Source organism: Meles meles, chromosome 3 (genome assembly GCF_922984935.1).
Source record: "Meles meles chromosome 3, mMelMel3.1 paternal haplotype, whole genome shotgun sequence".
In the NCBI taxonomy this organism is placed as follows: domain Eukaryota; kingdom Metazoa; phylum Chordata; class Mammalia; order Carnivora; family Mustelidae; genus Meles; species Meles meles.
In genome coordinates, this window is record NC_060068.1 from 97,809,971 (window position 1) to 97,834,391 (window position 24,421).

Genomic DNA, 24,421 nt, shown 5'->3' on the forward strand with positions numbered 1-24,421 from the left:
TAAGGAAATAAATTCCATCACATAGAGGCAAACATTGTTGAAATATTTGGGTACATTTCATCTTGTCCCTCTTTTCTATGATTTTTTTGTGTGTGTGAGATCACATAGTGTGTACAATTTAAGGTACTGCTCATTCAGTGTAAATTCATTACTTCTCCCCGTTACTCCCTAGCTATCTCCCTGCCTGCCTCCTTTCTCTGCCTCTTTCACTCCCTCTCCACTTGCCGCTTCCTGTCCTTTTTTCTTATATTTTTACTTTTGGCAGCAAACATTCACTAAGCATTTGTAGTGTGCAAGAAGTGCTCAAACACAGCCCTTAACTCCAGGGAAGGAGATAGACACACACTGAGAAAAAGGGAGCACTATGATGAACAGTTATAAATATTTTGATTTTATTTTTTTTAACTCAGTACTCATTTTTCACTAGGAAAAATACTGGTTTATCCCATCCTGAGCTAGCATTACCAAGAATCCTATGGAATTATCTTCCTGTGAGTAACTATGCTGTAGGGTCTGGCTGAGCCCAGCAAGAAATACAATGAAGCCATTTGTAGTACTGATGGCTAGGTGTTTGGGGGGCTTTCTGTGCAGGCACTGCTCTGAATAAGGATATTTGTTGTGGTAGTTTTTTTGGACTAAAGTTGAAGTTCTTTCCTTTGATTTTCGTTTTATTTGTAATATGTAGTCTTACAAATATGTGGTAGATCTTCTAAAGGATTAAGCTGGGTGAAGTTTACTAACATCTGGTTACAAGCATTTCTGAAGGAAAGACCTATTCAGATGCTCCCTGACATAGATGTGACAAAGGCATGAGGCCTCCTTCCTGCTTATCCCCTCTGCCCACCGGGAGGGGGAATAGAAGTCCTTATATCCACTTCTAAGTCATCAAGGAGACTTTCAGTGTCTGGCGAAAGTTAGCAAACTTTTTTCTGTAAAGGGGCAGATAGTAAATATTTTAGGCTTTGTGGTCCTATGAATTAAACTTCACCATTTTGCAGTGAGAATAGCCATAGAATACAAAATTACATGGACATGGTCGTGATCCAATAAAACATGCCGTAGACTGGATTTGTCCTATCCTGCCATAATCTAACATCCTTAATCTTTAAAAATGAGTTTTAGGGACTCAGGTATAAGCAACCATAGGGACTTCCTATGGTTCCTACCACTGTGCTTCCTACCACTGTGCTTCTTACCACTGTGACTCCTAGGGATACCTTTTGCCTTGTTTCTGGAAAAGTTAGAAAGTAAAGCCTACTCACCTTAATTTCACTCTACTCCCACAACTGCTTCTAATAAAACTGTTCTCATAATAATTGTACCAATCAAAATGGTCCTTTGGACAATAAAACAGTCTCTAACCTTTCTCTGAACTCAGGTCATGATCTCAGGATCGTGAGATCAAACCCTGCATCAGGCTCTGAGCTCAGCATAGAGTCTGCCTGTCCCTTTCCCTCCCCCTCTGTCCCTCCCCTCACCCTCTCACTCTCTCTAAAAATAAATAAATAAAATCTTTTTTTTTAAACATTTTTTATTTATTTATTTGACAGAGAGAAATCACAAGTAGACAGAGAGGCAGGCAGAGAGAGAGAGAGAGAGAGAGAGGGAAGCAGGCTCGCCGCTGAGCAGAGAGCCCGACGCGGGACTCAATCCCAGGACCCTGAGATCATGACCTGAGCCGAAGGCAGCGGCCTAACCCACTGAGCCACCCAGGCGCCCCCTAAATAAAATCTTTTTAAAAAAGAAATTCTTAATATGAGAAAATGCTGACAATATATATTTTGGGGGGGCATTTCAGTGATTCTTAAGCACAATTTTTACCGTAAAACTTTGTACTTCTCCTTGAAACCTGGTACTTTCCCCTTGTATATCATTCTGGCTTCAGTCTCTATCCCTAGAGTTTATAGCAGTTAAAATCCTTGGATGACCTTCCCAGAGGACTTTAGGCCTGCATCATGGGCATGAAGTTAAAAGGAAAGGAAATTTTAGTTAAAATGCTGACCTGGCATTTTTCTTCTTCTTTTTTTTTTTAATATTTTATTTATTTGACAGAGAGGCAGGCAGAGAGAGAGGAGGAAGCAGGCTCCCCACGGAGTAGAGAGCCTGATGCGGGGCTCGATCCCAGGACCCTGGGATCATGACCTGAACCTAAGGCAGAGGCTTTAACTCACTGAGCCACCCAGGCACCCCTCTTCTTCTTTTTTTAAATGGAGAATATTTAGGTTACAAAACAGGAAATTTTCTTCTCCAGAAATTCTTTTTTTTTTTTTTTAAGATTTTTTTTTTTTTTATTTGACAGAGAGAGAGACAGCAAGAGATGGAACACAAGCAGGGGAAGTGGGAGAGGGAGAAGCAGGCTCCCTGCTGAGCAAGGAGCCAGATGCGGGGCTCGATCCCAGGACCCTGGGATCAGGGCCTGAGCCGAAGGCAGATGCTTAACTATCTGAGCCACCCAGGCGCCCCTCTTTTCCAGAAATTCTTATGGTAGATTTATATAAGAAGGAGAATAGTAATTGGCATGACATTGCAGGCTGAAGCCTACCCTTTATTTATAATTAAGACATACCCTTTATTTCAAAATATTGTTAATGATATTCTTAATTTATTACACTTAAGTTTATTGAGACAATTTGTGATTTATTTTGGCATTTTCGTAGGGTGGTTAAAAGGAAGAGTTGCTGGAGAACTATATGTCTTGGAAATTTTTCCCATATTCCTAATCTTCCTTTTTTGAGGTCACTCATCATGTCCCATTTGGATCTGCTTTTTCTAGGTGGAAGATAGGATGCAGTGATGGTGGTGGTATTATTTTATATCAACCTAGAGATAGTGAAAATACTGATTGATACTTGTATTACATGGAATAAATACCAAGATACTAGTGTTGTCATTTGCCTCATTATTACAGTTGTTATTTTGACTATTTTTATGTGTAATAACAGATTCAAAGGCCATTTTACAACTTTGGAAGTTTTTACATGTTAGAAAGTTTCATCCATGTATGTAAAATTGCAGATAGAAGTTTTTATTGGTGACAAACATCATTTTCAGCAATAATATTATGTACAGTGGAAACATTTCTCCTTTTTTTTTTTAAGGTTTTATTTATTTGACAAAGAGAGACACAGTGGGAGAGGGAACACATGCAGGAGGAGTGGGAGAGGGAGAATCAGGCTTCCCACCAAGCAGAGAGCCCGATGCAGGGCTCTATTCTGTGTGGAGCTTGATGTGGGGCTCCATCCCAGGACTGTGGGATCATGACCTGAGCCAAAGGCAGACGCTTAACGATTGAGCCACCCAGGCACCCCAGTGGAAACATTTCTAAACATCCATTATCAGAATATTCTCTACTCAGTGAATTTTTTAAAAGGAGCTACTTTCTTGGGGCACCTGGGTGACTCAATCATTCAGTGTCTGACTCTTGATTTCATCTTGGGTCTCAATCTCAGGTGATGAGTTCAAGCCTCACCCAGCATGGAGCCTAGTTAAGTATGTGGAGGCTTTTGGGTTTTTAATGCATGCTGTGTACCTATATAGCATACTTTTGATAGCAGCTTGCCATCGCAGGAGGAGCTAACATATTTTAAACAGTTGTCTTTTCATAGAAAAGTAGGTAACTTGTGTTTGAGTTTGACACATCTTTATTAATAGTTTGCCAAAAGATAACCAGTAAACTTCTGTATGATACACAAGATTTTTTTGGTCCCTTTTCATCTCCTTACTAAATTTTGAAAGCATGAGCTAATTCAAGTTATATTTTTAAAGTCTTTTATCACATGATATATGTACAGAAGACTATATAGCATGTATGTACATTTTTATTTTTTTTAAGATTTTATTTATTTGAGAGAGAGACCATAAGCAAGGGGAGGGGCAGAGATAGAGGGAGAAGTAGCCTTGCTGCTGAGCAAGGAGCAAGAACCAGGGGCTCAGTCCCAGGACCCTGAGATCATAACCTGAGCTGAAGGCAGACGCTTAACTGAGTAAGGCACCCAGGCACCCCATATGGACAATTTTAAAAAATAATTGTAAAGCCAACCCCTATGCAGCCACTACCAAGGTATAGAAAGCGCAGAACCCCAGAAGTTCCTCATATGTCCTTTAACAAACACATCCTCCTTCCTCCCTGCAGGTTCACCACTCTTCAGATGTTCGTGTGACCGTTTCCCTACTTTTATTTATTTATTGTCTCTGTATCCCTAAATACTGAATTCAGTTTTACCTTTTTGTATGCTTCATGTAAATGAGATCATTCTATATATATTATTTTAGAATTTTTGTTCAGCAATGTAATTACCATCCAAGTTGTATGTAACAGTATTTCTTTCCCATGCTTTCTGCTATTTTATTCTATGACTATCTGAAGTTTATGTATACTTACATTCTACTCTAGTTAGACATTTGGGTTGTCTCCAATGTGAAGATCTTACAATTAATGTTCTTATAAATATTATTGTATGTGTGTCTTAGCATACAAGTGCAAGAACTTTTCTAGGATATATGTTTGTGAATATTCAACTTAACTAGATAATGCCAAACTCTTTTCCACAAGAGTTAAACCAGTTTACATTCCCACTATAGTATGTAAGAGTTTCCATTACTCTACCTCCTGCTTGTGCTTGGTATTGTCAGATTTTAAAATCTTAGCAATTCTGGTGAACATATAATGGAATCTCATGTTTCCTGCCCAAAAAAAATGAGGTTGGGAAAGTGTTATTAATGATTACTCATTGTGGGGTTATGGGTGATTTTTATATTTGTTATGCTTTTTTAATGCTTTCTGAAATATTTATACTTAACTTGTTAGCTACCGCTCCATTTCTTTGGCTCCTTTTTACAAAAAACTCTTTGCAAGGATTTTTTATACTCACCATACCCAATTTTTCTCTTGAACCCAATTCAGACAGGCCTTTGCCATTACTACTCCTCTGAAAGTACTCACATCACAGTCACCAGTGGTCATTTCATGGATCAGTTCTCATCTCACTTGACTTAGCAGTAACACTTCACACAGTTAATCATTCTGTCCTCTTGAAAAATGGTTAATTGGTTTGAAGATAACACACTAAATTAACACAATAAATTGATTTTTGTACAAGTTGCTTCTCCTTTTGTACAGTATTTAACACTTTGATTACTCCCTCCATCATTTCTCCCATACTGTATTTTAAACATTTTTAAACCTACAGAAAAGTTGAAAGAATTATCCCCATAACTTTTCATTAACGTTTTTCCTGATTCTAAAAGTAATACGGACGCCTGGGTGGCTCAGTTGTTTGAGTGACTGCCTTCAGCTCAGGTCATGATCTTGGAGTCCCAGGATCTAGTCTTGCAGCTAGCTCCTTGCTCAGCTGGGGGTCTACTCATCCCTCTAACCTTCCGCCTCTCATGCTTGCTCGCTGTCTCAAAATAAATAAATAAAATCTTTTAAAAAGTAAATAAATAAATAAAAGTAGTGCAGGTTTTGATGATTGTACTATGGTCATATAAGATATCATCATTGGGGAACCTGAGTGGAGTGTTTACGGGAACTCTTTGTACTGTTTTTCTAACTTCTTTGTGGCTGTAAATAATTTCAAAATATTGGGCATCTGCCTGACTCAGTTGGTAGGACATGCAACTCTTGATCTTTGGACTGTGAGTTCAAGCTCCACATTGGGCATGGAGTTTATTTTTTAAAAATTATTTCAGGGACGCCTGGGTGGCTCAGTTGGTTAGGCAGCTGCCTTCGGCTCAGGTCATGGTCCTGGCATCCTGGGATCGAGTCCCATATCGGGCTCCTTGCTCGGCAGGGAGCCTGCTCTTCTCCCTCTGCTTCTGCCTGCCTCTCTGCCTGCTTGTGATCTTTCTCTGTCTCTCTCTCTCTGACAAATAAATAAATAAAATCTTTAAAAAAAAATTATTTCAAAGTGGGGGCGCCTGGGTGGCTCAGTGGATTAAGCCGCTGCCTTCGGCTCAGGTCATGATCTCAGGGTCCTGAGACCGAGGCCCGCATCGGGCTCTCTGCTCCACGGGGAGCCTGCTTCCTCCTCTCTCTCTGCCTGCCTCTCTGCCTACTTGTGATCTCTCTCTGTCAAATAAATAAAATAATAAAAATCTTTAAAAAAAAATTATTTCAAAGTGGACTTTTTCTTAAAGTGATACACGATATTTTATTCACCATATTCTAATGAGTTTTTATGATATGCCAAGTACTATCCTAGCCCCTGAGAATATAGGAGTGACCAAATTGACAAAAATCCTTGCTGTTATGGAACTTGTATTTACCGGAAGCAACCAATAATATATAAGTATATATTGTGTTAGATAGTATAAATGTTAAGGAGATATTGTAAAGCAGAGAAGATATGTGAAATGTCAAGTGTAGAGAAGATGGCTTGAAATTTTAGCTATGCTGTCAAGGATAGCTAAATACCTTATTCCTCAAGTGAGGAAAGAATTGAAAGAAGTAAAGAAACAAGCCATGCAGATACTTACTTAGTGGAAGGCTTTGTGTTTTACCTGAAATTGGTAACAAAGGTCCTGGAGTATAGGTGCATGCTTGTAGTGTTTCAGGAATTGTGAGGAGGCTAGTGTGATGTGGTGGTAAGTAATGAAGTCCAAGAGATGGGGTTGGAGAGACGGGGTGACAAGATCAGTCTGATATATGAATCAGGAGTTCAGGCTAAAGATAATAGTTTGAGTGCCATCAGCGTATACATGATATTTAAATTTACTTGACTAGATGAGTCCATCAAGAGATTGAATCTAGATAGAGAAGAAAAATGTCAGTGGATTAAACTCAGAATAACTGATTATTTGAGGGTTGAGATTGAAGAAGGAAATCAGCTGGGTGTTCTAACATATAGGATCATAGCCTTTGTTAGCGTGTGAAGTCCTCCATGTTCTTGCCCCAGTTTACCTCATGTCTTACCCCTTTTCTTCCTGCTATTTAGAATTTTCCAAAAATATATCATACTCTCCTGTTTTTTTCTACATGCTTGTATATATTTCTGACTAACTCTGTATCTTCCAGGATCCACCTCAGCTGTAACTTCCTCAGTGGTCTGCCAGATATGGTTTAGCTTCTCCTGCTTTTTGATTGCATAGTACACTGCACCTACCTACTACCACACAACTCTGTTCACTCTTTCTTGCTCCCACTGTTGCTCATAAGTAGTCACTCTCTTTCTGTATTTTTCCCTTTGGATTGGAATTGCTTACCTACCTGTCTTCTTCAGATTATGAACCTTCAGGTTCTGTGTCTTATTCATTGTTAAATGTTTAGAACTATGCTTAATACTTGCTTGGCACTTAGATAATATTTAATAAATTTGAGAACCAGTACAAATTAATTAACCATCACAGAGAAAATTTGTGGGCTCAGCCTTTGATAATAGTGAGTGAAATTGGAGTGTGGAACAGGATTTTTGTGAAAAAGGATGTTGTATAAGCATCAGAGGAAGTGAGAAACATATTAGCAAGCTTTAGATCACCACTTTTTTTTAATTGTAGCAGCAAGGAATTTCTAGGTGCAGTGGCTTGATTAACTTCTTTTCTGTCTTTAGTGAAATGCTTCTTGTCAGACATAGTGTTTTACCAAGCAGGAAGAAACACATACAGTGGATTCATTATTTTGAATGTCTGTTTTGCTTGAGATTTTCTAATAGTTGATTCCCTTTTCATTTTTTAACAACCTACCCCAATCTGGCAGGTGTGGAGTGCTTCAGCTTTCATAGAGATGTGAATAAAGGAACAGCTTTAAGTCATAGGTCTTCATATTGAGTATGAACCTTAAGAGTCATGGGGTTTGTTGTTAAAAACTCTAGAGAAACATAACTGGTCAGTAGAAGGGTGGAGACAAATTTAAAAGCCAAAAATTTTTAAGGAATTTAAGGAGTGGAACCTAGAAAAGGTGTTAGGTAGAAATAACGTTTCTCTGTTTATAAGGGTATCAAATTAAAATATGGAATTTTGAGTCACATTTTAAAATATGTTAAAATTTCTACTAAATGTTAAAAGCATTTTCTTCTGTAGCATGACCATACATATTTATAAGGTAAAACATATAACTTCTACATGAAATATCATAATTTATTTTTACTTTGGCGCAGTTGAGCCACATTTCATTTGGGAGGTAACCCTGATAGGGAGCAATCATGTGAAACCATGTTCAAAAGAAAAAGCCCAAGTTTCAAAAGTATTTTACTCTTAATATTGTTTTCTGTATACTATTTTAAAAGTATTTTTAGAGCCAACTGAAGTTCAATTTAGAAATGTAATTTATATTTTTCCTCTCTCAGATGAAGCCTTAAGCATATGTTTCTAATAATTTAGTTAAAATATGCTGAGTTGGATATTTTTTAGGAGAATCTGTTTTGAAAACATTCCAAAATATTTGTTTGAAAAGGCACTCAGCATCTCAATGAAAACTGTTGGAAAAGAAGAACTTTCAGAGTCATTCTGCTCTCAGGGTACCCAAGCCAACTAAACTGGTACAGTTAACACTTCTATTAGAGGCCAGGAGCCAAAAAATGTAGCACTTTTTGGACTGCTTTTCTGCAAGCCTTCAAGCCAACTTAGTGGTTGATATTAATACCATTGGATTTTCAGAGTAAAAAGCTACAAGTAGAACACCTACACCTCTCTATTAATATCCTACTTGTTACTCTCTTTCATAATCCTTGATCAGTTGCAATGTCTTTTTTGTTGGCATTAAACCTGTAAGACTTTCTTGAATTTTGTGGGGTATTGTTCTTGCAAAAAAAGAAATGAATGCTGTATAGATTGTAACCCCAGGTATGATTGAACTGTCTCCTGGATGTAAATATTTTTACACTGCTTTTTAGTACTACTGTTACAGTAGATATACAAATTATACAGAATACTGTAATGCTTTGGAAGGTTTGGTAGTTATCTAAGGCTACCAAATTTATAAGTAGGGATAGTTTACCCAGCTTCCAGCCCTCATGTTTTCTTTATATCCCCTTCAGATTTATTGATATCCCTTACTTGACTTAGTAATGATATGCTTAGTAGAGATAGACTATTGTGTTGATCTACATATCCACATATTTGCTCTAGTAAGTGCTTAACTTTAAGATATATGTTGGGTTGAACTGGAGAGTACCCATCCTATTTAGGTGCTGTGGTGAAGAATAAATAGAAAAAGAAAGATTCAGAGATTCTGTATACTAACTAGAGAGACAGGATTAAATTTAACATCTATACTATCATTTCTCTAATATCTAATAGTTGTAAAAATAACAAACTAAAATTTCAGTCACTTGTTTATCAAGTACTTCCACAAGATTAGATTAACTGTCTCCAGAAATGACTGACACATTTTTTATTTAAATTCAATTTAATTAATACATAGTATATTATTAGTTTCAGAGGTAGAATTCAGTGATTCATCAGTTGTAGATAACACCTAGTGCTAATTCCAAGTGCCCTCCTTAATGCCATCACCCATTTTGCCCATCTTCCCCACCTCCCCTCCAGCAACCCTCAGTTTGTTTCCTGTAGTTAAGAGTCTCTATGCTTTGTCTCTGTCTCTGCTTTTGTCTTATTTTTCCTTCCCTTCCCTTCTGTTCATCTCTTTTGTTTCTTAAATTCGACATATAAGTAAAATCATATTTGTCTTTCTCTGACTGACTTATTTTGCTTAGCATAATACCCTCTAGTTCCATCTACTTCCTTGCAAATGGCAAGATTTCATTCTTTTCATGACTGAATAATATTTCATTATACGTGTTATATATATATATATCTTCTTTATCTATTTATCTTTCAATGGATACCTGGGCTCTTTCCAGAGTTTGGCTTTTATGGACATTGCTACTTTAAACATTGGGGTGCATGTGCCCCTTCAAATCTCTATGTTTGTATCCTTTGGATAAGTACCTAATAGTCCAATTGCTGGGTCATACTGTAGTTCTGTTTTTAACTTTTTGAGGACCCTCCATACTGTCTTCCAGAGTGGCTGCACCACTTTGCATTCCCATCAACAGTATAAGAGGGCCCACTTTCTCCCCATCCTCACCAACATCTGTTGTTTCTTCAGTTGTTAATTTTAACCATTCTGACTGGTGTAAGGTATTATCTCGTTATGATTTTGATTTGTATTTCCCTGAGGCCAAGGGATGTTGAGCATTTTTGTGTGTGTCTGTTGGCCATTTGTATGTCTTCTTTTGGAGAAATGTCTGTTCGTGTCTTCTGCCCATTTCTTGACTGAATTTTTTTGTTTTCTGGGTGTTAAGTTTAATAAGTTCTTTATAGATTTTGGATATTAGCCCTTTATCTGATAAGACATTTGCAAATATCTTCTCCCTTTCTGTAGGTTGCCTTTTAGTTTGGTTGACTATTTCTTTTCTGTGCAAAAGCTTTTTATCTTGATGAGGTTCCAGCAGTTCATTTTTGCCTTTGTTTCCCTTGCCTTTGGAGACATGTCTAGCAAGAATTTGCCATGGCCAAGGTCAAAGAGGTTGCTGCCTATGTTCTCTAGGAGTTTGATGGATTCCTGTCTCACATTTAGGTATTCCATCCATTTTGAATGTTTTTGTGTGTGTATGGTATAAGAATGTTGTCCAGTTTAGGGACACCTGTGGCTCAGTGGGTTAAGCCTCTGCTTTCGGCTCCGGTCATGATCTCAGGGTCCTGGGATTGAGCCCTGAATCGGGCTCTCTGCTCAGCGGGAGCCCTGTTTCTCCCTCTCTCTCTGCCTCCCTTTCTGCCTGCTTGTGATCTCGCTCCCTGTCAGATGAATAAATAAAATCAAAAAAAAAAAAAAAAAAAGGAAGTTGTCCGGTTTCATTCTTCTACAGGTGGCTGTCCAATTTTCCCCACACCATCTGTTGAAGATACTTTTTTCCATTGGTTATTCTTTACTGCTTTGTGGAAGATTAGTTGACCATAGAGTTGAAAGTCCATTTCTGGGTTCTCTAGTCTGTTCCCTTGATCTATGTGTCTGTTTTTGTGCCAATACCATACTGTCTTGATGATTACAGTTTATGACTAACCTAAATTTTAAGCTTCTTTCACAACTGTTAAGTGCAGAAGAGTTATATGGAACCAGAGAAATCGAAGCTTTTTCCCCTTCATTGTTTGGATCTGTGTGTAATCTGAAAATAGCATATCATATGCAGTTTGGGGCACAGTATCATTTGTGACTTAGAAGGATTTGAGAGTCATGCTACTCTGCCTGGTCTTTCTGTTTTGGAGTATATTACTGGAAGCTTAGAAGCAAATGGAAGGAGTTTTGGTAAGGAACTGGCAGCGTTAATGACTAGAAATAATTGAAAACTAGAATCTGCAGTTGATTGGGTCATAGTTATGGGAAAGAAGCATGTATATAAATAATAGCAAAATAGGATTACTGAAGTGCAAGTAAAGTAAAATGAGGCAAAATATCTATAGTGTCTTCATGTTCCATTTGATAATACTTATGACAAGTCTCACAAGGGAGGTGGTTGAAATCGCTAATCTTTAGTACATGAACCAAGCAATAGATATTTTATTTGTCATAGGAAATAACTTTGGCCCATAAAGAAGGAGTGGAAACTTCTTAGCAGAAGAGAGTAGTTCCTCTTTAGTATAGGAACATTTATGACAATAATTTCTCTGATTTAGTGCCAGAAACTTTTTGAGAGAATATTAAAAGCTGTATAGGTTTAAATTTCATTGTTGAAAACTGATAGCTGCTATATACTTCTTTTTCATGACTGACTGAAGCTCTTTCTGTTATGTCTCCTCTATTGCTAAATTCCTAAAAATTAAAAAAGTGTATTTATAATAGTAGTATGAGACAAAAGCGTTAGTCTTTGGATTGGATAATACTTCTTTTGTGACATTTTCTTTTCCCATCCAAAGTGAGAACTGAATGCCTTGCCTTGGTACATCCCATTTCTAATGGAGGACAAGAAGTTATTTTCCTCAATGGCTGACTTCCAGAATTTCTGGCTGAATGTTCTTTGTCAAGTGTATATTCCCTTCTCTAGGCCTTTCTATATAGAGCCCACAAACATCGTCAATGTGAATGATGTCATTCAGAGGGTTAGCGACCATGCCTCTGCCATGAACAAGAGAATTCATTACTACAGCCGGCTCACCGCTCCTGCAGACAAGGCACTGGTAAGGGACAAGCATTGCAAATTGTCTAAAGTTAAGTTGAAATGAACAGTGAACAGCACAAGCCAGGGAAACTCCCAGTGATTGATCTTTTTTTGCTGGCCATATTCCAAGGATGGCATCATGGAAAATCAAGATAGTAATTAGTACACATCTTAACATCCCAGACTAGTTTATTCTTATCTAGCATGACAGAGAGATTTGAAACAATCTCTCTGTGTTGACAGTAGCCTGAGATTTGTTAGATTAAATTCTGCTAGTCCCCAATCCTAAGAGCTCTGAGGAGAATAAACTACTTCTAAAGTACTTTAGGTACTAAATAATAATAGATCTAGTTAGTCCATTCAGTTATTAAGTTTGAAGCTCAAGAGAAAAAAATTTTTAGAATTTTTCTACTAGAGTGGGAAACTGAAATACATATAAACAAATATATTATTTTACTATTTAGCAATGTCCTTGTATAGATAAAAAACAAGGGTCAAAGAGCAAGTTCTAAAAGTTTTAGGCTTTGTGGGCCATATATTATTGCATATTCTTCTTCACTTTTGGTTTGGTTTTGGTTTTGTTTAAGATTTCATTTGTTTATTTGAGAGCGAGAACACTAGAGAGCGAGCAAGCACAAGTGAGGGGCACCTCCACTTATCTGTTGTGATCATTACAAGTATATAAACCATTCTTTGCACAGAGGCTATAAAGTAATAGGTTGAAGGCCAGATTTGACCATGGGCGATAGTTGTTGATTTTTGGTCTTCTAAAATCTGTGTTATTATTTTAGGATCAAAAGTATATATTGGGGGGCACCTGGGCAGCTCAGTCATTGGGCACCTGCTTTCGGCTCAGGTCATGATCCCAGGCTTCTGGTATCAAGCCCCACATTGGCTCCCTGCTTGGCGGGAAGCCTGCTTCTCCCTTTCCCACTCCCCCTGCTGTGTTCCTGCTCTCACTGTCTCTCTCTATCAAACAAATACATAAAATCTTTAAATATATATATGTGAAGTAATCTGGTTGCTTATAAGAATCATCACATGAGATATGCAGAAACTTAAAAGCTTAAAAAAATGGAAACATTCTGGGAGGAAAGTGATATTTTTATAGATGATAATTTAAAAAGGAGAATGAAATCAGTATTCTTAGGTGTTTACTGAGGGACAAGGCTTGAGATATCTCAAGTAAAGCCATGTGAGGTATTAACATCTCCTTTTGTATAGCTGAGGTAGTGATTTCCAAAATATTCTGGTCATTTTTTCCCCAATTTTTTCATTTTTCTTCCCCTAGACCTTTATATCAGTACTTGTCATAAAGACTTAGTTCCAATGGGATTATTTTTTTTTAATTTTATTTATTTATTTGACACACAGAGAGAGAGATCACAAGTAGGCAGAGAGGCAGGCAGAGAGAGAGAGAAAGAGAAGCATGCTCCCTGCTGAGCAGAGACCCCAATGCAGGGCTCGATCCCAGGACCCTGGGATCATGACCTGAGCTGAAGGCAGAGGTTTTAACCCACTGAGCCACCCAGGTGCCCCCCAATGGGATTATTTAAGCCCTCTGCGGAGTAGAAGTAATCCAACGTCTCTGGGTCTAATTCAGACCTAGAAGCTCTTCTTGTGGAAACAGACTTCAGAGATACTGGCTGGGCCAGTCTAGTCCTGAATGGACATTGTTTGGCTGGAAATTAAGTCAGCAGTGTACACTAAGTTGAATACCTTTTGTTAACTGACACTGAGATGACTGTAGTAAATCAAAGTGTATAAACAGTAATAAATAGTGATTCAGTAAGACGTGACCATTTTTAATGAATGTATGTATACATCCAGGCTCATTTCCTGAGAATTCCAAAATTACTTCATTAAGAGATGTTTGGGGCACCTGGGTGGCTCAGTGGGTTAAAGCCTCTGCCTTCAGCTCAGGTCATGATCCCAGGGTCCTGGGATGGAGCCCCGCATCTGGCTCTCTGCTCAGCGGGGAGCCTGTTTCCCTCTCTCTCTGCCTGCCTTTCTGACTACTTGTGATCTCTGTCTGTCAAATAAATAAATAAAATCTTTTTTTAAAAAAAAAAAAGATGTTTAAGGGAAGAACAGTGTGAAACCACGTTTCAAGATTTTACAGAGTTGTGCCTTTTTATTTCTGAAATTTTCCTTATTTATCTTACTATTTTAATTCTAGAATGGGGAAGAGAAGAAAATTATTTGACTGCCAGCATCTCCTAGATCCTGATTAATAAAAGTGTGTCCTGCACAAGCCAGCAGTACTGGCATCACTGAGAACTTATTAAAAATGCAGAATCTCAGTCCTTACTCCAGACCTACTGGATTATAATCTGTATTCAACAACATCCCTGTGTCTGTCACAGGAAAATTTAAGTTTGAAAAGCACTGCCCTATGCCTGGGTGCTGGGTGGCTCAGTTGGTTGATCACCTGCCTTCAGCTCAGGTCATGATCCTGGGGTCCTGGGGTAGAACCCGCACATCGGGCTCTCTGCTTAGCTTCTCCCTTTTCCTCTGCATGCCCCCTGCCCCCTACTTTGTGCTTGCTCTCTCTATCTCAAGTAAATAAAATCTTAAGAGAGAAAGAAAGGAAGGAAGGAATGGAGGAGGGGAGGGAGGGAGAGAGAGAAAGAAAAAGAAGGGAAAGAAGGGACCAAGAGAGAGGGAGAAAGGAAGGAAGAAAGGAAGGGGGACACCTGGGCTGCCTTCAGCTCAGGTCATGATCCCAGGGTCCTAGGATTGAGTCCCACATCAGGCTCCTTGCTCAGCAAGGAGCATGCTTCTCCCTCTGTTTTCTGCTCCTTCTGCTTGTGCTCTCTCTCCCTTTCTCTCTCTGACAAATAAATAAATGAAATCTTAAAAAAAAAAAAAGAAGGAAGGAAGAAGGGAAGAAAGGAAGGAGGGAAGGAAGAAAGGAAGGAAGAAGGAAATGAAGAGAGGAAGGAAGGGAGGGAGAGAAAGAGAGAGAGAAGGAAGAGAGAGAGGGAGAAAGGAACAAGAAAGGAAGGAGGGAAGGAAGAAGGGAAAAAAGCAAGGAAAGGAGGAAGGAAAGGAAGGGAGGAAGAAAGAAAGAAAAAGGAAGGAAGGAAGGAAGGAAAGCACTGCCCTACATTACTGCCAGAGTATGGAATCCAATTCTCCATTTTGTTTGTAACTCTCAAAAATTTATAACTTCTTAACCTTTAGCTTCTAATCCTGCCTCCGGTAACTTTAAATTTTCATGTTTTCTGAACTTTGCAAGCCTCATAGTTTATCTCCTGCCTGATGCAGACATGATCCTTCCCCTTTTTTCTTTTTACTTGAAGAAAAGTAATATAATTACTTTTGAAGTAGATAATATAACTCAGATTGAAGTTAGATAGTATAGAAGAAGAAGATAATATAACTCAGACCCAGGATGATTAAGGGTAAAAGAGAAAACAGAAGACCCATTTCCATATATGCCTTTTTATCTCAGAAATAATTGTTTTCAAAGCCACAGGAGGCGTAGCATTCAAGACATGTTTTACCCGCAAGATACCAGCAATTACATACATAAGTCTCAGCACTTTTTCCTTTTGTACCAGTCCATATCCTGTCTACCTACTAAGGTCCAATGTTCTATCATTTCCTTGACATCTTCCCTAACTATTCTAGTCCCTGTTAATCTTTTGTCATTCCTGCAATACAGTAGCCCACCGTTAATTCTCTCTTCTACCCTTATCTAATTGCTTCCAACTGGAATTAAAGCTTCTTAAAGTTGTGGACTGTATTTTTTTTTTTTCTTGAACACTAAACCTAGCATGGAGTTGTAGATTTACATATTCGGTGCTAAATATAAAGGATTGTTGAGGGATGCCTGAGTGGTTCAATCTGTTAAGCCTCTGACTCTTTATCTCAGCTCAGGTCTTGATCTCAGGATCATGAGTTCAAGCCCTGCGTTGGGCTCCATGCTGGGTGTGGAGCCTACTTAGAATAAAGGGGAGAGGGGCACCTGGGTGGCTGAGTCAGTTAAACATCTAACTCTTGCTTTTGGCTCAGGTCGTGAACTCAGGGTCATGAGACGGAGCCCTGAGTAGGGCTGTGTTCTCAGCTTGGAGTTTGCTTGAGAGTCTCACTCTCCTCCCTCTGCCTCTCCCGCAACTTGCATGTGCTATAAATTCATTAATTAATTAAAATCTTTAAAAAAAGAGAAAAGATCATTGATTTTTTACCTGTCCACCCCTGTATTTTTAACTGCTATATGGGACTTCATGTTCTCAAAGGACTGTTCTCAGGGATATGGGCAGAATTCCACCAGGAGACTAATTTTTTTTCCTCTATAAGGAGGTAGAATTCAGAAGATATGTATGGGAGGTAAGGTGAGAACTATGTGTATAAGAAAATGTATCTATTCAGTCATTCTGTGTCTTCAGCTTCTCTATTAGCTCCTTGTATTTTGTTTTCATATTCCATCTTTAAGAATCCTTGCTTTGCCTTTCCTTAGGTTATGTTAGCTCACTTTTTACTTCGTTTTAAATGCTTTTCATATATATTTCCTTTCTTTATTTTGTATTATTGTGTCATTTCTTTATAGTTTGAGTTCCCTACCTCTTTGCTAAAACCTATTCCTAGAGGGTTCAATGGCCACTTGATTTTTGAAATTCCTCTCACTTAAGCCCCAGATCTCCTCCATCTAGAATTCCTTAATCTCACTCTTTGCTGACTTTTCTTTCTTTCACATGAAAATGAAGGGAAAAATATTTTTATAGTTGCATACGTTAAGAATTCATTGTCATTTCACATGAACATTTTATTGCTCTTACTCTCCAGACTCTTAGTCCTTTAGATCTACTATATTTGGAAAGGGTTTTTTTATATTCATTAATCAGGGATACATGCTATTTGTTCATGATATTAAGAATTGTGTCTAGAGTCAGGTCCTCTGATGTTTAGAAAATAACCTATCCTGCACATTTTCTGGTAGTAACATTTCTCTTATAACATTTCTTTTTTCACTAGATTGCCCCAGATCATGTAGTTCCAGCTCCAGAAGAGTGCTATGTATATAGTCCATTGGGTTCTGCCTATAAACTTCAAAGTTACAGTGAAGGATACGGCAAAAACACCAGTTTAGTAACCATGTGAGTAAAACAACTTTTTGGATCATAACTTAAACTATATATAAATGAAAATTCCTGGTTATTTTCATTTTTGTCTTAGTTAAAATGTTTAAAGAGTCAAACTCCATATTTTTACTACTATTATTCTGTGTTTTCAGTTTTATGATTTGGAATACCATGATGGGAACATCTATATTAAGTATTCCTTGGGGCATAAAACAGGTAATAAAATTTTTCAGCACACTTTTTGCCTGAATTTTTTTCTCTTTATATTGTAAGATTTACAATTGAGGTTTTAATAAATCTATATAGTTATTGAAGAAAATAGATAATTATATTTAACTTTACATTGTCAGGTTTTTATCATAATTGTTTAGGGTAGAGTAACATAATATGGTTGCATATGAATTTATTCTGACATGATGATATATGTTGTTCTATATTTGTGTTTTTAAACAGGCTGGCTTTACTACTGGAATGTGTGTCATCATGCTGATGGGCATTTTAACACTTTATTGCTGCTACAGAGTAGTGAAATCACGATCTATGATATGTAAGAGTTTGCCATGGTGAAAATAGAGTAACCATTTGGGTATTCATAAGTATTTCCTGGTGAAGGAGATCACTAATGTGTACATTCCACATGTGTGTTAACTATTTTGTGCCTAAAGATTTACTTCTCTTAACTCATAGCATTCAGCTGAACTGATATGTCAATGAATTAGTGACTGCATTTGAAATTCAGAGAGGTTTGTGGTTTCTTCATTTGATGCTAATTTCCTGATAAGAAAAATATGATAAGGTCTTATTTTAAAAATAGTCTTTTTCAGAGCTAAGTTGAAAATTCTGTGATTCTGGGCTGCCTGGGTAGCTCTGTCAGTTAAGTGTCTGACTCTTGATTTCGGCCCAGGTCATGGTCTCAGCGTCCTGGGATCCAGCCCTACAACAGGCTCCTCATTCAGCAGGGAGTCAGCTTTAGGATGGTCTCTCTCCCTCTATCCCTCCCCCTCCCCCCTCCACACTCTCTCAAATGAATAAATCTTTTTAAAAAAAAGAAAGAAAGAAAGAAAAGAAAACACAATTCTGTGATTCTTAGCAGTTAATGGTGACTTTTGATCTATCCCCCACCAAGAGATCTAAATGTTGGAATCTCCTTAAAGTAGAAAATGTAACTAGAAAAACATGAAAATATGAACGTGTCCATTTGAATTCACAAAGCTTTATAATACATTGCCTGTACTCATCTCTGTAAATTCTGGATCAGGGAATTACCTTTTTAGATTGTTTTAAAGTAGTTTAGGACCTAAATATACCTACATTATTTCAGTGAATCTTAGCAATTTTGAATCAAGAGACCAGGCTTTGTCTTTGAGGGGGAGGGCTCTATTAAGCAATGTATATTTTGTCTTAATTTTGTAATTTATTCTTATCCCTTTTCCATTTATCCTCAAGTACCTTGATGCTCTTATAGATCTGCTAAGTTTTTTGTATGATGTAGGCATTAGCCCTTTATCCATTATTTCTTGCCAATTTTCTTTACCATGTAACATTTGAATGGCTTTGTATTATATGAGTTTGTTTATATGTACTGATCTTTTCCATTGTATTTCTATTTCTTCATTTGATAGAAAAGGATAACCCTTCAAGATCTATTTTTATATTGTCTTCTAACTTATTTAATTTTTGAATTAATTGGGATTCAGGAAAACTTCCCCCATATGTCATTTAAGTATGCCAAATATTATTGAATAATATCCTTTTTTTTTTTTAGATTTTATTTATTTATTTGACAGACAGAGATCACAAGTAGGCAGAGGCAGGCAGAGAGAGAGAAGGGGAACCAGGCTCCCCGCCGAGCAGAGAGCCCAATGCGGGGCTCCAGGACCCCGGGATCATGACGTGAGCCGAAGGCAGAGGCTTCAACCCACTGAGCCACCCAGGCGCCCTATTGAATAATATCTTGACTCTTACTCATGATTTTGCTTAGCCTTGATCTTTCATTTGTTTTTATTAATTATAAAATACTATGATACTATAATCTGTTTCTTATATTATCTGTACTGTTTTATTGATCTATATATCTTTTTATATGTTTGTTCTATAATGCTTTAATTTCTGTTACATCATTCTGTGGTCTAATATCTGATGATGGAATATTCTTAATATTTTGCTAAATATTTGAGTTAATTGGGGGAACACAGATTATGATTAATGACTATATTAGTAACATCTGATTTTATTCTTTCTCTTGTTTTATCTAGCATCAGTGGATACCAGTACCTGGGAATATCCAGATGTCTGTAGATACTATTTTGGCTCCTTTGGACAGTGGTCAAGTCTCCTTTTCTCCTTAGTATCTCTCATTGGAGCAATGATAGTTTATTGGGTGCTTATGTCTAATTTTCTTTTTAATACTGGAAGGTTTATTTTTAGTAAGTATCCATATCATATGCTTTAACAGTAGTTACTTTCAGATATAGTAACTACTGCAGTGTTTTAGTTTCAGCCTTAAATTCTGGACTTGGCATAAATAAAGTAAAAAGTCATTTGTAATTCTGGAAGATATAGTTGATTCTGTTTGTTTTAATATCATAGACATACTTTTATCCATTTATAAACTCTTTGTGTATTTGTGCTTTATATGTAAAAAGAAGTTTTTACTGCCTAGGAACAGTATCCTATCCACTGAAAAAAAAATGATCTATGCTTATTATATCCACTCCCCACCTCAGTTGTTATAGATACAGTTCTCTTTTTTAGATAGAATTTACATTCATAGAAACACATAAATCCTAGCCATACAATTTTGATGAATATAAAAATTCATGAAACCATTCCATCTTCCCAGAAAGTAGTGATATATTTTTTAATTATAAAAATTCAAGTTATTTGTTACTATTATAAAATAACCTAATTAATTTTGGAATCTTTGTCTTGAATCTAGCAAATGTGTCGAACTCATATCGATTCTAATTTTATAGATTCACTCTTGATTTTACGTTTAGACAGTTATGTCATTTACGAGTAATGAAAACTTCCCATCCAGTTATTACTTTAAATGATTCATACATATATACATACATTTATATTTATATATATATATATCCTTATATTTATATATATATACACACAAACACACACAACATATATGTTTATATGTACACATATTTATACATGTTTATCTTTTTTAAAGTATAAAGTTACATAGATGATGTCTCTGGTAGACATCCTTATATTGTTCCTATAGATATCTTTCCCCATTAAATATTAAGTTTGTTGTGGGATACTGGTTATACCCTTTAGCAATTTAAAGATGTTCCTGCCTATTATTCTCTTAAGAATTTTTATTAATGTGTACTGGATTTTATCAGACATTTAATACTCTATATCCCTTGAGGTGATCATAAATCTTTTCTCCTTTATTTTTTTTAATTATTATTTTTTTTTTAGAGAGAGGAAAGCGAGAGTGTGAGCAGGGTGGGGCAGGGCAGAGGGACAGGGAGAGAGAGAGAATGCTAAGCAGGCTTCACGCCCAGCCCAGAGCCCAACATGGGCTCTGTCTCACAACCCTGAGATTATGACCTGAGCTGAAACCAAGAGTCAGACACTTAACCAACTGAGCCACCCAAAGCACCCCAATCTTTTCTCCTTAAAATTGTTAATATGATAAGTTAAATGAATACATTTTGTATTATTTAAATCATCCTTACATTCTTAGGTAAACTTAGTTTAGCAGTCATGATGTGTATTTTTTAATTTCTTACTGGATTCAGTTTACTTTCGAGAGGAATGGAGTTACTATTTTATTTAGAACCTTTGTGTCTTTTCAAAAGAGATATTAGCCTGTAGTCTATTTTACTTTTTTTTTTTTTCTCATACTGTCCTTGTTGAGCCTTGATGTATTGGGCTGTGTAACAAATTACCATAAACTGTTCAGCTTAAAACAAGAGAAATTTATTCTCTTGCAGTCCTGGTGACTGGTCCAAAATTGAAGTGTCACTGGGGCTCCACTCCTTCTGAAGCCTTTAGGGAAGAATACTTCTTCCTTGTCTCCTCCTAGCTTCTGGTGATTGACTGTTGGCAATCCTTGGCATTCCTCAGCTTGTGGCTGCATCACCCAATTTCTACCTGTCTTCACATGGCCATCTTCCCTCAGTCTGTCTTAGAGCAAATTTTTCTCTCCTTATTAAAGATACCAGTCATTGAATTTAGGGTCTACCCTCACATGTATGACCTCATCTTAATTATATAACTTAATAACCCTATTTCCAAATAAGGTCACATTCTAAGGTTCCTGTGGATGTGGATTTGAGGGTAGAATATTCACCCTACCATACTTGGTGTTAAGGTTTCACAAGCCTTATTTGAGTCTTTGGCATCAGGAAATAGATAAAAATTGATCACCTAATCTTTTTTTTTTTAATATTTATTTGACAGAGAGAAATCACAACTAGGCAGAGAGGCAGGCAGAGAGAGAGGAGGAAGGAGGCTCCCCGCGGAGCAGAGAGCCCAATGTGGGGCTCGATCCCAGGACCCTAGGATCATGACCAGAGCCGAAGGCAGAGGCTTTAACCCACTGAGCCACCCAGGCGCCCCTGATCACCTAATTTTATCACTAATAACCCTTAAAGATAGTACAAAAGCCTAGAGCACTACTATCCTGCTTTTATCTTGACAAGCATACAGTGGAGCTGAATAATTCACATCATACTTAACTTACTTCATGACCTGAAAATTAATCCAACATTTTTTATCATCTCATTTAACTTTCACATTAAACACTGAAGGCTTACTAAAGTTATAAAAGATTAACATCAAACAGAATAAAGTAACTTCATTCTAACAAGAAAACATTCTTTATCCATTCTCTCATTAACTATACAGTGATTTGAATGCTTAGATATCTGCATATGCCTTTTTTTTTAGATTTCAAGCAGTCAGATACTTTGTTTTTCTTTTCAAAATTTTATTTAAATTCTAGTCAACATATAGTGTAATATTGATTTCAGGTTAGAATTTAGTGATTCATCACTTCCATGTGACACCAGTGATCATCATAACAAGTGCCCTCCTTAATACCCATCACCCATTTAGCCCATCCCCCCATCCACCTCCCTCCATCAACCCTCAGTTTGTTCTCTGTTGTTAAGAGCCTCTTATCATGCTTCCCTCTTTTTTTCTTCCCCTATGTTCATCTGTTTTATTTTTTAATTCCACATATGAATGAAATTATATGGTATTTGTCTTTCTCTGACTAACTTAATTTGCTTAGCGTAATACACTCTGGCTCCATCCTCATCATTGCAAATGGCAAGATTTCATTCTTTCTAATGGCTGAGTAATATTTCGGTAATATGTACACACACACACACACACACACACACACACACACACACACGTATTCACCACATCTTTTTTTTTCTTTTTTTAAAATTTTTATTTATTTCTTATTTTTTTATAAACATATAATGTATTTTTAGCCCCAGGGGTATAGGTCTGCGAATCGCCAGGATTACATACTTCACAGCACTCACCATAGCACATACCCTCCCCAATGTCCATAACACCCCCCCACCCAACTCCCCCTCCCCCCATCAACCCTCAGTTTGTTTTGTGAGATTAAGAGTCATTTATGGTTTGTCTCCCTCCCAGTCCCGTCTTGTTTCATTTATTCTTCTCCTGTCCCCCTAACCCCCCATGTTGCATCTCCACGTCCTCATATCAGGGAGATCATATGATAGTTTTCTTTCCCCGATTGACTTATTTCACTAAGCATGATACCCTCTAGTTCCATCCACGTCATCGCAAATGGCAAGATTTCATTTCTTTTGATGGCTGCATAGTATTCCATTGTGTATATATACCACATCTTCTTTATCCAGTCATCTGTTGATGGACATCTAGGTTCTTTCCATAGTTTGGCTATTTTAGATATTGCTGCTATAAACATTCGGGTGCACGTGCCCCTTTGGATCACTACATTTGTATCTTTAGGGTAAATACCCAGTAGTGCAATTGCTGGGTCATAGGGTAGTTCTATTCTCCATGCTGTTTTCCAGAGTGGTTGCACCGCTTGCATTCCCACCAACAGTGGAGGAGGGTTCCCCTTTCTCCACATCCTCGCCAACATCTATCATTTCCTGACTTGTTAATTTTAGCCATTCTGACTGGTGTGAGGTGATATCTCATTGTGGTTTTGATTTGTATTTCCCTGATGCCGAGTGATGTGGAGCACTTTTTCATGTGTCTGTTGGCCGTCTGGATGTCTTCTTTGCAGAAATGTCTATTCATGTCCTCTGCCCATTTCTTGATTGGATTGTTTGTTCTTTGGGTGTTGAGTTTGCTAAGTTCCTTATTGATTTTGGACACTAGCCCTTTATCTGATATGTCGTTTGCAAATATCTTCTCCCATTCTGTCATTTGTCTTTTGGTTTTGTTAACTGTTTCCTTTGCTGTGCAAAAGCTTTTGATCTTGATGAAATCCCAATAGTTCATTTTTGCTCTTGCTTCCCTTGCCTTTGGCGATGTTCCTAGGAAGATGTTGCTGCGGCTGAGGTCGAAGAGGTTGCTGCCTGTGTTCTCCTCAAGGATTTTGATGGATTCCTTTCTCACGTTGAGGTCCTTCATCCATTTGGTGTCTATTTTCGTGTGTGGTGTAAGGAAGTGGTCCAATTTCATTTTTCTGCATGTGGCTGTCCAATTTTCCCAGCACCATTTATTGAAGAGGCTGTCTTTTTTCCATTGGACATTCTTTCCTGCTTTGTCGAAGATTAGTTGACCATAGAGTTGAGGGTCTATTTCTGGGCTCTCTATTCTGTTCCATTGATCTATGTGTCTGTTTTTGTGCCAGTACCATGCTGTCTTGATGATGACAGCTTTGTAATAGAGCTTGAAGTCTGGAATTGTGATGCCACCCACTTTGGCTTTCTTTTTCAATATTCCTTTGGCTATTCGAGGTCTTTTCTGGTTCCATATAAATTTTAGGATTATTTGTTCCATTTCTTTGAAGAAAATGGAGGTATTTTGATAGGGATTGCATTAAATGTGTAGATTGCTTTAGGTAGCATAGACATTTTCACAATATTTATTCTTCCAATCCAGGAGCATGGAACATTTTTCCATTTCTTGGTGTCTTGCTCAATTTCTTTCATGAGTACTTTATAGTTTTCTGCATATAGATTCTTTGTCTCTTTGGTTAGGTTTATTCCTAGGTATCTTATAGTTTTGGGTGCAATTGTAAATGGGATT

General features: G+C 37.4%; 1 protein-coding gene across 3 annotated transcripts in view; it reads left to right on the forward strand.

The window, feature by feature from the left end:
* SLC38A9 (solute carrier family 38 member 9) overlaps window positions 1–24,421 on the forward strand; it is an 86,770-nt gene that overhangs the window by 21,456 nt on the left and 40,893 nt on the right. Inside the window, exons 3-7 of one of the 3 annotated variants that reach the window (XM_046000077.1) lie at window positions 11,979–12,111; window positions 17,073–17,194; window positions 17,332–17,395; window positions 17,633–17,726; window positions 19,435–19,605. In XM_046000077.1, the coding sequence (XP_045856033.1) occupies window positions 11,979–12,111; window positions 17,073–17,194; window positions 17,332–17,395; window positions 17,633–17,726; window positions 19,435–19,605 (584 nt within the window). The remainder of the gene's footprint in view (window positions 1–11,978; window positions 12,112–17,072; window positions 17,195–17,331; window positions 17,396–17,632; window positions 17,727–19,434; window positions 19,606–24,421) is intronic. The other 2 variants (XM_046000078.1, XM_046000079.1) reach the window with 2 other exon arrangements.